This window comes from Tasmannia lanceolata, unplaced genomic scaffold (genome assembly GCF_043159265.1).
Source record: "Tasmannia lanceolata isolate RefF3 unplaced genomic scaffold, GAP_Taslan_0.1 ptg000037l, whole genome shotgun sequence".
Lineage (NCBI taxonomy): Eukaryota > Viridiplantae > Streptophyta > Magnoliopsida > Canellales > Winteraceae > Tasmannia > Tasmannia lanceolata.
Window position 1 is genome coordinate 31,833,835 of NW_027518714.1, and position 13,109 is coordinate 31,846,943.

Genomic DNA, 13,109 nt, shown 5'->3' on the forward strand with positions numbered 1-13,109 from the left:
AGGATGAAAGTAACTCTGCCCTATCCCCCTGCCCTGGAACAGAGTCCCAAGACTTTGTCACCAATATTGACAAATAATGGGAAGAGGAGAAATAATGGGATGAAGAAATCGAAGATGAATAAGACACAGATGGAAACCATTCATCGAAAACAACCTCAGAAACAGAGTACCTAGAAGAGAGTCAGGATGAAAAATAAGAAAACTCTTTCAATATCTCAACAATGGATATCATAGAAGGTTCCAATAAAGCTCGAAGGAAGAAAGTTACATGGGCGGATGACCAACATCTAGTCAATTTAATCCAAGTGGAGCAAGAGGACAGCGAAAAAGAGGGTCCGAAATTGGAGGACTCCAACGAATCATGGCAAAAAGTCCCACAGAAAACTTCGCCAAGGCGCTCCTAAAGACCCTAGTATGCTCCCGTCAAGTTAGTCGATTATGTAACTCATGGGAATTGAGTAGTGCGATTTCCTAGGTTTTCAGTTCCTCTTTCCCGAGTTATGGTTCTCCCTTCCTCATGTATTTTGAGTTAGGGATTGCATATCGTGCTCATGAATGTATCTTTTCTCTCTTAATCAAATAAAACGGTGGGGGTCCCTGCCAAACCCTAGCTTACCCATAAAAATAAAATAGAACTCTTTGCAATAGCAGTCTCTTAATATTGATGACATTGGTGGGATATTGTAAACCACCTGATGAGCCACCCACATCAAGCCGGTTCACCAACTAACGTGCCATACTCACCTCTTCCAATGTCCCTAATATACATGCCATGAGATTGATAAAGACACCCAGTTGGCAATAAATTTTCAACACCAAATAATAAATCTAGGTAAATGATATCTGCGCCAAAGTGTTTTGATAAACATGCGCTTCAATTGTCTATCGTGTAGTATTTAAAGAGCTTTAAGAGCTTTTTGAGAACCGTAATATCCTAGTATTTAAAAGAGCTTTAAGAGCTTTTTGAGAACCGTAATATCCTCTGACATCTCTTTAAATACTGCACAACAGACAAGTGGAGTGGACGTTTATCAATACACTTTGGCGCTGATATCATTTCCCTAAATCCTTTATAAAAGGGAAAATCCCTGAAAAATCGTCTGTTTCTTTAGCAAAAATTCCATGCCCTTCTTTGTAGAAAAACTTCCTACTGTATCCTATTATCTGGGGGGATTTACGTCATTTTGATGCTGCTACGTGTCTTGGGAAATAGGGTTTTCGTCTTTCGCTTTTGGCGAGGTGTAGATCGAAATGGCGCCATCTGCCATTGAAAATGGCTTTTCCCTGGAGTAGCAGCATTTTTCCTCTACTCATCATTTTTCCAGGAACAATCTCCTATCGGAAGATATTGGAGCTCCGAATCTCAGAAGAATTTCAGGCAGAATTTCAATATAGACGTAAAATGGAAAATTTGCATCCAGGCAAGTTCTATCTTCTTTTTTCTTGAACCGTGTTTTTTTCCCTTCCTTTTATGCTCCCATCCAGCCCTACGAACCTGCTAGGGTTGTTTCTCATTCTCCCAAATTTTCTGTCCCTCTGAGGTTGTTGACCTGTTGTGCTTGTATTTTTTATGACTCTTTTGGTCAAATTCCTGGGTTATGGATGATCGAAACGAGCATTTGATCTTTAGAGGGAGTTTCTATTTTTATTTTTATTTTTAGCATTTTTAAATGCTGTGTTTCTTTTCTGTCGTTCTTACTTTTTTTTTCACCGGGACTAAAGATGTAATTGCATCAATTCTTTTTTCATTCTTATATGTCGGTGGGTTTTTCTTTTTCTTTTATTCATTGGAGTTCCTTGTGGGCACCTTCTATCTCCTATTCTAGCTTTTGATGTTGTTTGGAAACTGAAGTTAGGAATTCTGAATGATCCTTGTGTTAGTAGTGCAAATGATGATTGGATTTTTGAATTCTCTGGTTCAGAGGTCATGCTGGTTGTCTCTTTATTTGTCTGCTTCTATTATTTTTATTTTGTATGATTTTTAGGTGGTTGAGAGTCACCACCTGTAATTTGTATGCAACTTTTATTTATATTCAAAGAAACTAAAGCTTATGAATTTGAATGATTGGATTGACACAATTTTTCATGGGAAGCATGGAATATATAATTTACTATTCTGATAATTTAGGGCTATTGGACTGTTCTTTGCAATAACATTTTTTTATTGTTAAGCTGGGATCAAACCTACCATCTCAAGGTTGTGATACAGAGCCTCAACCATTTAGCTATTGGCCAAACCTCTTTGCAATAACATGTTGCATTTGTATTGGTAAGTAATTTGATTTTGGAATAACATTTTGCACCAGCCTCAGTGATTTTTGAAGTTCTTGCTTGTGCATTGATGCGGATATGCGAGATGCTTTTTGTAGTCTACCACAGTCAATTACACTATTGCCACTGCAGTTTTTTTCCAGAAGATCTGCCTATCAAAAAACAATTTCTCACAACCTTTGTAATTACTTCATGAATGATATTGGTGTAGGATTATTATGTTTATTTTGGTTGTGGAATCCTGGTGTATTTGGTTATTAATTTGATCAAACTTTGTGATTTAGGCCCTCAATTTTCTTATGCCAATCATGACATACGTATTGACCAGTGTTGGTGAAATCTTGTGTTGATGATCCAATCGAATCCCATATAGAACAAGTCAAACTTCAACGTGAATCCTACTTATAAAAATATTCATTGAATTCACTTATGGTCATGCCTCCAGTATCATTGACTAACCTTGTTAGGCAGCTTACTAATGGACGAGGAGTGGCTCTTCTTTTTTGGTATCTTCTTCTTTTTTTATGATTTTTATTAATTTAATTTATGTATTGTAAAACTGATACGACATCCACAAACAAAACAAATGGAAAAGCAGAAGTAGAAACATAAAAAACACGAATTCTTGAACCCGGCCCACCTATCCCGTAGCCAAAATAACCATCTTTCATCAACTTCAATTTAATTTTTTTTATATGAAAGTGGTGATTTTTATGATCAATTTGGTGTTTTTTTGGCTCTGCTCTTACAAAGTTACTTATTAGTTTGAAATTAATTAGTTTTTTTTCAAGACACTAGTTTGATATATGGGAATAGCTAGCAATTTATGAAATCAGATGATTGATGCACTTGAGTTGATTGGTCAGCTTTCGGCAGATGTTTTCATTTTTTTTTAAAAAGTGTAAATGAGTTAGTTTACTTTTCTGAGGAAGAATTGGTAATGTACTTGGATTGAAACCTAAAATATTGTTCTATTTCTCAAAGTTCTGGTTCTGCTCCCCTGCATGGGGGCTAATTTCTTTGATGATAGTGCTATCAAGTTGTGTAGCACTTAAGCAGCTTGAATGAAGTATGTGCAAACGAGAATTTGCTCTGTGTTTGTATTGTGTAGTGTCAATCTTTTGTAATATCATTTTATGGCAAGGTAAGATGCAGTTTATGAACTTCCAAGCCTTGCATGACAAACAAACTCTTATGAACGAGTTAGTCATTCTTCCTCCCAACTTGAACTAACCATTTACTAGGTCTAGGAAGGTCAATGCTTTTCAGCAGCAGTTACCGATAACATGGATCTGATTGCTTAAAGTTTTGAAATCTGTTCCATAGTTGTACTTCAAATAGACTGTATTTCCTTGCTATGGGGAGGCCAAACAGTTTTGGTTCCCCAACCCTTATTTCCCTAAAACATGATGGGGTGGGTCAGAGACACAATTTCGGATGCCAAAACGTGTAGATGGTTGTATTGATCTCTTGTTTGGAAGTGAGCTGGAAATCGAATATGGGTTTTGTTTATAAACATGAATTTGATGTGTTTCTGTATTTCTGTTTTGATCACTCATTCGATTATGGCATGGGTCGAAGCGGACTGTGGTCTGCTCTCCTTTTTTGTTCTTGAAAATAAGGTGATTTAGGAATTTACTTTCATTTTCCATTTCTGATTTTTATTCTTTTTGCTTCTTTCTTTAGAAAAAATCAATGGAATTCATGGGGCGCCAGTTCGGTTTTGTTGAAGGAATATTTTCCACTTGTAATATGTTAATTTAATATAATCTGGTTGTCTGTGAGTATAATTGTGTGTTTGCAATTGGAATTTATGGATTTGGTGTTCTCCTGTATACCTAAGCTGTATAATGATAGAATCTATGAGATAACCTGAAATTGTGGTAGCTTGTTTCTTGAATAGAATAAAGTTTTGTTAAGTAATTTCATTTAAAATTGGGGCCTTAAATAACTCCAAGTGAACTCTCCTGCCTAATTAAGCATTTCTTCTTTGTAGATTCTTATACATTTTTGTTCCTCGAAAGAATAGGAAAGAAAGAAGTTAATGATTTTGATGTGGTGGTAGCCTTCTTCTAAATAGAATTGCAGTTCTCGAAGAGGATATTTAGCTTGAGAGTAATTAATTAAACCGATATGTTATTGTGACAGTTGGTTGATAAGCTTCTGCTTAGTTTAGAAGAGATAATTTCTCCTATGACGGGGGTTGATTGAAAGATGGGCTGAAGAGAACTAAATTGCACCTCAATTTTTAGATGCTAATTGGGCTAGACATCCTTGTATATTACTTCGCATTTTTTGCTATTTATTTTTCCTCTGTTGTCACACAAGTGGATTTTAATTGGGCTAGACATCCTTGTAACTCTATGTTTGTGAGCTAAATTCTCTGTCTTTCTGGAAGATTCTCTCATATCATGTAGGTTCGACAAGCCCATCCTGTGGCTCTCCCTATCATTGTGGCTCAGTATTGTGCTATGCTCAGACCAGGACTGAGGTTGATTGTGCTATGCTCTAACCTGTATTTTTAATTATTTCAACTGCTTTATACTCGATTTTATTTGTTTTTATTCCTGTACCTCTTCTTTACTTAGTAGCCTTTAAGCATTTTACATTACATTTTCGTGATGCTATTTGTTTTTCCCCTCTTGTCACACCTATGGATGTTTATTGGGCTACAAATCCTTGTAACTATTTGTTTATGAACTAAATTATATGTATTTCTGGAAGATTCTCTCATCTCCTATAAGTACGACAAGCCCATACCGTAGCTCTTCCTAACATTGTGGCCAAGTATTGTGCTATGCTCAGACCTCAGACCAAGAATGAGGGTGATTGAACTATGCTCAAACCATGAGGTTGTTTTACTTAGTGGGTTACTTGTAAGTCTTAGTATGATCTGAGAGACCCGACTGATCTCTTTTATATTAAAAGGAATGCTCTGCTGGTCTAAATAGCCAATGCCAATGTTTTTTGAGCCGGCAAAGTATATTGAGGTGCACCATCAGTTTTGTTCGACATAAATTCCTTAATGAGATTGTTTCCTTGTCACATTTATACTCTTCATCCTTCCATATAGATCTTTGATTGCATATTGATTTTTTTTATTTTCTCCTTAATTTGATCTTTTCTTTTTGTTAAAGTGTGAAAGATAAATAACACCTTTCTCCAACAGCTTAAGCTTTTCGAGAAGTTGAGAAGTTAAACACTTTTTTATACTTTCTTGTTCAGGCAAAAGCCACAATCGTCTAGAATCGGGATCTTCTCTTATTTTAGCTGGAAATTCATTACCTTCCACCTTTTGCTCAGTATTTGGTGAAACCTTCTTGTCAGTATTTGGTTTTTTGCTTTTTTAGTTTTCCCGACTTCTTGCTTTCCTGATATATTTATAGGTGCTAGAGCAGAAATGTGCATTGTTGAAGACAATTGATGTCTTTTATTTTGGATATATCAATATATGTTGTAGCATTTGTTACTTTCACCTAGGTGCACATATTAAGGTCAGTTTCTGATTCAATTTTATGACATCGTACAGGTGAATACTCTGTTATTGTGGCTACCTACTTTTTGTATCATTTTAGTCTCAGATGGGTCACTATTTCTGATGAGCAGGAAACAAAAGAATTGGACATTGCCAGCCTTCATTCCTCGCGGCATGGGAATCACTTTCCATCCAATCAGAAGGTGAGACTGGTCGTCGACAAAAGCTCATTATAGAATTCACTACTACAGTTAACGTTATTTGCCAACATCCCTTTCCACCCTTTGAAGGACCAATCAAGATCAAGAAAGTTAATCCTAAGCCTTTAGGCTGTAATTTCCCATCCTTGAACTATCCGATGTAAAATAATGTCCCCGGAACCATAGAATCAAAGCACCCACTTTGTTATGAATTTAACCAAACTGAATTTTTTTTTAAAAGCTCTCCAAATGTTCTTTTTTTTTGTGCAGGTGAATCCCAATTGATGGAGGCAACATGTGGACACAAAACTAGTAGAAATACAGCAGGAAATGAAACAAGGACAACAACACAGTATCAATGAAGCCTCCCCAACTAGCACCAACCCAGCAGCAGTATAATATAGCTAGGATACTCCAAGATAAGAATGTTTCTTTGATGCAGAATTTCTTTCTAGATGAGAATGTTTATTCAGACCCAAATGCACCATGGAAAGAAATGTTAGGAAGAGCAGTGGTGAGCATTCTACTGCTCAAGTTGAGAAGCACTGGTCTTCTGAGTTACAAGGACAAGTTTCTGGAGTGGAAATTTAGATCTCTCTCTACGTTCTTTAATTAATCTTTTAAATGTATTTGATGGTCTTAAATTTGGTCTTGAGTTGAACAGCACGATGTCAAAGGTTTGTATGGGATTTTCTTTTGTTATTTGTCGGGGTATGTATGGGATTTTCTTTTGTTATTTGTCAAAGTTATAATTCTGAAGGGTGAATACACCTCTTCATTTGCCTTTGCTCTGTGTGTGCAAATCTCTACTCGGAAGTCGGAGTGAATCCGTGCTAACTGATCTTTTAGACTATGATGGGAAGATCTGGAACTTACAATTATAGGTGCAGTGATATATATGTCACCTTCAGCTAATTTAGAATAACAGGTACTGATCCTGTTCAAAAAAAAATAACAGAAGTACTGATACTCATTTGAGCCTCATCCAATTCAATTTCTATGAAACTGCTTTAACAAGACAACACTTCTAATTGCATTTAAGTTGTGCTCTAAATTAATGTAGCTTACTTAGTAGATGTCATTTTAATTGATAGATACAATGAAACTTTTCACAAAACCAGTCTTCCCAACCTATAACAAACTTAAGATGTCTTATTTAGTTAATTCATCTAACGTATATACTTTAGCTGCACGTGCATTTTTTACTAGTCTAAAATGATTTATAAAACAATACATGTGCGTGTGTGCAATACATGCAATGGGATTGTCACATGATGATGATCAACATCATGGATCTTCGATAGAGGCAGGCTGACGGCCTCACGATCCAACAATACTAGAGAAACAGACTATAATGTTCCAACATGTTTTGAGAATCCCTAATAAAGAGAAAAATAATCTTGGGTGCTTGGATATTTATGAAGGTTGGTTTAATGTTGGATGGGTCTTCGTTGCTTTTTCTTTTTTTCTCATTTTATTTTCCCTTTTTTTTTTTTTTTTGCTTTGGTGTTGTTTCACCATCTCAATCACAGAGTCCGCACCTTTTACAACTTAGGCCATTCAAAGTAGGAAATCAGATTTAACTCTTTTTTTTTGGAGCAAAATGCTGGTAATAAATTGATTATAATTATGAGGTATTTGCTAGGCAATTTCGCAGAAACCCATTTCGCGGCTGACTTTTGCATGAGAACAGCCACCCAGCCACACTTTTTACTAATTTTTGTCTAATTCATGTAATTCATTTAAGGTGGTTGCTCTCTCATGCAAAAAGCCAGCTGCGAAATGGCCCAGCAATTCCCTAATTATAAAAGTTAAAAATAAGGATTTGCTAGCGTCCATCACAAAAGGCATTTCGCAGATGGCCTGTTGCATGAGAGAGAAGCCACCTCGTGAATAAATATAAAATCTGCTGAAAAGTGAGTGTGGCTCCTCTCACATTCAACAGGCCATTCGTAAAATGCCTTTTGCGATGGATGCTAGCAAATCCCTAAAAGTATATAGATAAATTCTAGATTTTGGACTTGAGAATATTACACTAACCCAGCGGAAAAAAGATTTCACCTTCCTTGCACGAGAATTATCATGTAGAAATTGATATGCTTGTTAACAACTTGCTGCTAAAATGTATGAAACAGAGGAGAAAAAAAACCCCAATCCTTTACACTATAACTTGTCGAGCTTCTACTAAAATGAGCAATCATCGAAAATATCGGAAACAAAAGGACAGGAAAGTCAGATCGGTTGATGACAATGGAAATCCCGCAAAGTATAACCAACCACCCAAAACCTACTTAAAAAATAAAAACTAATTCCTCAAGCGAAATGCATCAAAACACATGGATAAAAACAACAGAGAAATCGAAAACAAATATTTTCTCTATTCATATATACACATATGCCATATCAAGTGAATAAGAGGAAAACCCTTGTTGAAATCTCAGGGTTCCACCTTCAATGGCCGGAGAATATAATTTCTCGCAGACGAAGAACAAAACAGAGCAACAACAGAAACATAACAGCTTACCAAAGAGCTTATCACAAAAGCCCATGTCGAAATAAACCCTTCTTCCTTTTCTCCCTCAAAAACCTTCCCCGACACCCCCTGAAAATTTGAATTCTGACACCCCTCACCGGAGTACTCCACGCATAAATCTGGATTCCCAGCAAAAGCTCCCGGAAACCTCCAAAACCTTTGTCTCTTTGGCACAACACCTGATAAGCTGTTACATGACAAGTTCAAAAAATTCAGACCTCTAAGGCTCGAAATGCTCGTCGGAATCTGACCTGATAATGAATTGTGTGACAAATCCAAGCTTCTCAAATTCCCCATCGTCTCCAAGCTCGCCGGAATCTGACCCACTAGGAAATTATAAGACAGATTCAAATATTCTAAACCCCGTAGTCCGATCAGCCCTGCCGGGATCTCACCGCGAAGAGAATTATCAGATAAATCGATCCCCACCGCTGATCGGAGATCATAATCCATACCCAATTCACGGTTTCCTACAGAAACCCAAATCTCAACTCTACTGGAAGAAGCATCCATTGCTTCTGTTAAGCTCGTTTCGAACTCGCCGCTGTTAAAGCTCAAGCTGATGTTAAAGTTCCCATCTGGTATAAAACCGGAGAAATTATTCTTAGAGAGATCGAGGAATTGAATTGACTCGAATGAGAAAATCCAGTCAGGCAAGTTCCCATTGAAATTGTTGGAAGCAAGAGAGAGGAACCTCAAATTCGACCATTTGAGGATTGCATCATTCAATTCCCCACCAAGATTATTTCTACTGAGATCCACAATCTCAAGCGATTTGCAACCGGCTAATGGTAATGGAATTTCACCTGAGACCTTGTTGTTGCTTATATCCAATATCTTCAAGCTATCCAAAGCGTCGAGCTCTGGTTGAAGAGTACCAGAGAGATTGTTATTGCTTAGTCTCAATTCCAAAAGCTGAAAGCATCCAACTATACTCAAAGGGATTGAACCAGACATCGAATTGTCGGACAGATCAATCGCTTGAAGATATGTTAGATTTCCGATCTCAGATGGGATTTGTCCTGTAAGGTGATTGTGAGAAAGGAGTAGTCCCTGTAAGGTCCTCAGCTCTGTGATTCCTTGAGAAATTTCGCCAGAGAATTGATTGTGGGAGAGATCGAGAAGAATAAGGCCTGATTTTTCAGATGTTTCAGCGATTTTTTCGGGGAGAGGACCGGAGAGACTGTTATAACTCAAGTTTAGAAGTAGAAGCTGGTCGGAGAATACTAATCTCGGAGAGATTTCATAACTCAGGCTATTGAATGACAAGTTGAGCTCTGTTAGCGCTCTAAGAGCAGAAATACAGGTAGGGATTCCACCAAATATAGAGTTATTTGCTATGTTGAGAATCGAAAGAGACGAAATCGAAGCAGAAAAACAGGGAAGAGTTCCTGAAAGATTGTTAGATGAGAGATCAAGAAACAGGAGCGACTGATTAAAATCTTGCAGTATTCCACGTAAAAGATTCTTCGAGAGATCTACATGTTTCAGAGATTGCAAGTAAAATAAGCTCTCAGGAATTTCTCCGAAAAAAGAATTCGATCCGAGATCGAGTTTTTGAAGATCTGTAGAGAAATCCCCAATCCATTCAGGAATTAAACCTCCGATACCAAAATTTTCTGCAAGGGAAAGCTCTTGGAGAGATCTGAGGCTGGAAAGTTCCTTCGGAATCGCACCGCGAAACCTATTTTTTCTCAGATCTAGGGTTTTTACGGTTTGGAATTGTCCAAAACAGGGCGGGATCGAGCCAGATAAGTTGTTGTAAGAGAGGATCAGTGATTCGAGCATCGGAAGATTGCAGAAACTCGGATGAATCGGTCCTGATAAATTCAAGTAACTGAGTTCGACTCGGATAACTCGGCCGGTCCGATTCTCGCAGGTTATTCCAGTCCAGTTAGTGCATTTGGATCCGATCCAACTCGCTAAGCTCTGTTTCGGATCGTTCATCCACGATCTGAATTTCAGAAGCGAATCTCTATCTTCGGTATGGAAATCGACCTCCGTAGAAATCATCACAACAGTTGAACATAGTAGCAGTAAAATGAGTTGAAATATTAGCGAGTTAGGGTTTGTACCGGTCCGAAACGGAAAAGAAACGGAAGATTTGTTAGAAAAAATTATCACTCTTTCTTCCATAACATGAGGCCACAAGACTTTAGAATTTTCAAGCTCGAAATCCTCAAAGAAAAGTGGAAAAAAAAAAAGAGAAAATATTGAAAATAGAGGGAGGGAACAGATGGTTAGCACAGGTATAAGAAGTTCATGGACCTGAAACTGAAATAGAGCAGAGAGGGAAATCGAAATCCATTAAAGGAGCTTCCTTAAAGACTCTGAAGATCTTCCAAAAACCGACATTCTCTTCTGCTCTGTTCTCTTGTCGGGAAAGGAAAGGGAAGTGAAGGGAAGGAAACTGACGTGGTAGAAAGGAAAGTGAATGAAAAGAAACCTAACAGAAACCTGTCAGATGAGCGTTTCGTTGCACAGAAACTTGACAGAAAGCTCACAGAAACTAACAGAAACTACAGAAATATGCGTTTCGTTGCAGGGAAACTCAATAGAATGAAGAATTGACAGTAGGATGATCACCTGCAAAAGAAGGAAAAAAACATGAATAACAAGAAAAAATCATATTTGTGGAACCCTAAATCCACCAAAAATCAAATAGATCAGGTGTTCAAATTGATAAAACCAATTGAGTATCAAATGAACTCAATCAAGTATCAAATAGATAGAGACTTGCATCAAACGGTTTTAAAACTTGGAGGAAAAAACACCCACAAAATACTCAAACTAATATGCTAATACATGGGCCAACCAACAACAGTAAGACATTAGGAAAACATGAAAAATACATGTAGAGATTGCGAAAAATACATGAAAAAAAATACAACTGATTTTGCAATAACCCCACAAATACAAATAACCAACTGATTTTATCATAACCCTACAAATAACCAATTATCACTACTATAAACTGATTGTAGCAACCCTAGCATCCAAAAAACGGAGAGGAACAATCAGAAATCCTAATTAAATACCCAAAAACATCAAATGGAGAACTAGAATAAGTTGATTTTGCAGTTTTAGAAACCCTTAAATCTGTTTTAGAAACCATAAAAATAAAAAAATCAGATTTCTGATTTTAGGGTTTTAGTTTTAGAAACCCTAAAATCAGATTTCTGATTTTGGAGATTTCAGATTTTCCAGGGTGTATTGCTGATTTCAAAAATCTGTTTTAGAAACCATAAAAATAAAAAATCAGATTTCTGATTTTAGGGTATTAGTTTTAGAAACCCTAAATCAGATTTCTGATTTTGGAGATTTCAGATTTTCCAGGGTGTATTGCTCACACCCATACTCGTTCAAAAAATCCTAAACCCTACAAAATCTGAAACCAAAACCCCAAAAAATGAAACCCCCAAAATCCGAAACCCTAAACCCTCAAAATATGTACATAGGAAGAAGGGGAGTGTTGAAAAGAGAAGAAGAAGAAGAAGATATCTCGATCGAATCGACCGAATCAGAGAGAGATAGAGCGAGAAAGGGAGAACCAGACGAGAGAGAGAGTGAGAGAGAGAAAGACAGAGTCTTACGGGAGAGGGAGGCCGGAGGCGACGGGGTGCAGCGGTGGCAAGGAAGGAAGACGAGAATGAGAGGATCTCTCGTGAGTTTTTGTCGAGGAAAACTAGGGTTTCCGATAGTTGGGCTCGGAAATGGGGTTTTCTTTCACTCGAGGAAACCTCATTGACACGTTTTTTTTTTTTTCGTTTTCCACGTAGGTTAAAAAAGTTTCCCACGAAAACAAAGAAACACACATTTTTTGGTTTTCCGCGGAAAATAAGCTGGGTTTCCGTGGAAACCAGAGAGAAAGGAAATCAAAAGAACACAGCATTCGAAGGGCATTTGGTTCTTCGCCATTAAAATGCATCGCTTTATGAGCTTTTTCTTTTCTTCTCGGTTGAAAAGAAAGAAAAGTTAAGAGATAAAAGCAGAACTTTATCCCTTTCATGCCACCCACTTGTGTCGGTAAATTCCACCCACATCTTTTATGTTGCTGTGTAGACTCTAGACTGTAGAGCGCAGGGCTGCAACAGGGTCGGGTTGGGTCGGTTTTTTCAAAACCCTAGCCCAACCCTGGATCCCATTATCTTGGCCCTAACCGGACCTAACCCTGAGTAAGGGCTGAAAAACCTCAACCCATGGCCCGCCCTACAGGGCTCAGTGCTGGCCCTGGCACGCCCTAAATGGGCACAGCTGGGGCGGGCCGGCCCTAATTGACCCTAGTGCAAATTAGACCTGGCAAACGGGTGGGTCGGGCCGGGTCAACCCGCGGGTGATGTGGGTGCGGGTCACATGGGTCTGGTCAGGAGATGACCCGCATTTTTGCGGGTCAGAATTTAGGTTACCCGCACGGCTTGCGGGTGGACCAGGTCAACCCGCGGGTCACCCGCAAATTCAAACAGTTGTTTATTTTGGAAAATTTTATCATTGGATTTTGATGAGGGGGGTATGGCCGGCACCGTGGGATGATCCAAACCGTCCATTAGATGGCCCACAGCCTAAATAGGTTGTGCCCAAAAAATCATTTCAATAGGTTGATCCTAACCCTCCAATCTAAAGAGGGTTAGGA

General features: G+C 38.0%; 2 protein-coding genes across 5 annotated transcripts; one reads left to right on the top strand and one right to left on the bottom strand.

The window, feature by feature from the left end:
* The first annotated feature begins 1,098 nt into the window (after positions 1 to 1,098).
* Positions 1,099 to 6,733, top strand: LOC143862400 (uncharacterized). Of its 4 annotated transcripts, none has more exons than XM_077373442.1 (4): positions 1,099 to 1,421; positions 5,497 to 5,580; positions 5,801 to 5,949; positions 6,217 to 6,733. In XM_077373442.1, the coding sequence occupies exons 1-4, from the start codon at positions 1,274 to 1,276 to the stop codon at positions 6,229 to 6,231; spliced, it is 396 nt and encodes a 131-aa protein (XP_077229557.1). In that variant the 5' UTR covers positions 1,099 to 1,273; the 3' UTR covers positions 6,232 to 6,733. The 4 variants fall into 4 exon arrangements, 3 of the variants coding, with proteins under 3 accessions (XP_077229557.1, XP_077229559.1, XP_077229558.1); XM_077373444.1 differs by having other exon boundaries at positions 1,103 to 1,421; positions 5,497 to 5,593; positions 5,878 to 5,949; XM_077373443.1 differs by having other exon boundaries at positions 1,105 to 1,421; positions 5,878 to 5,949.
* Positions 6,734 to 8,302: 1,569 nt separating this feature from the next.
* CLV2 (Leucine-rich repeat (LRR) family protein) lies at positions 8,303 to 12,376 on the bottom strand. The gene is made up of 2 exons (XM_077372751.1): positions 12,073 to 12,376; positions 8,303 to 11,065 (listed from the first exon to the last, which is right to left on the bottom strand). Exon 2 carries the CDS (start codon positions 10,613 to 10,615, stop codon positions 8,384 to 8,386), a length of 2,232 nt encoding a protein of 743 aa, XP_077228866.1. The 5' UTR covers positions 10,616 to 11,065; positions 12,073 to 12,376; the 3' UTR covers positions 8,303 to 8,383.
* Between the last annotated feature and the right edge of the window lie 733 nt (positions 12,377 to 13,109).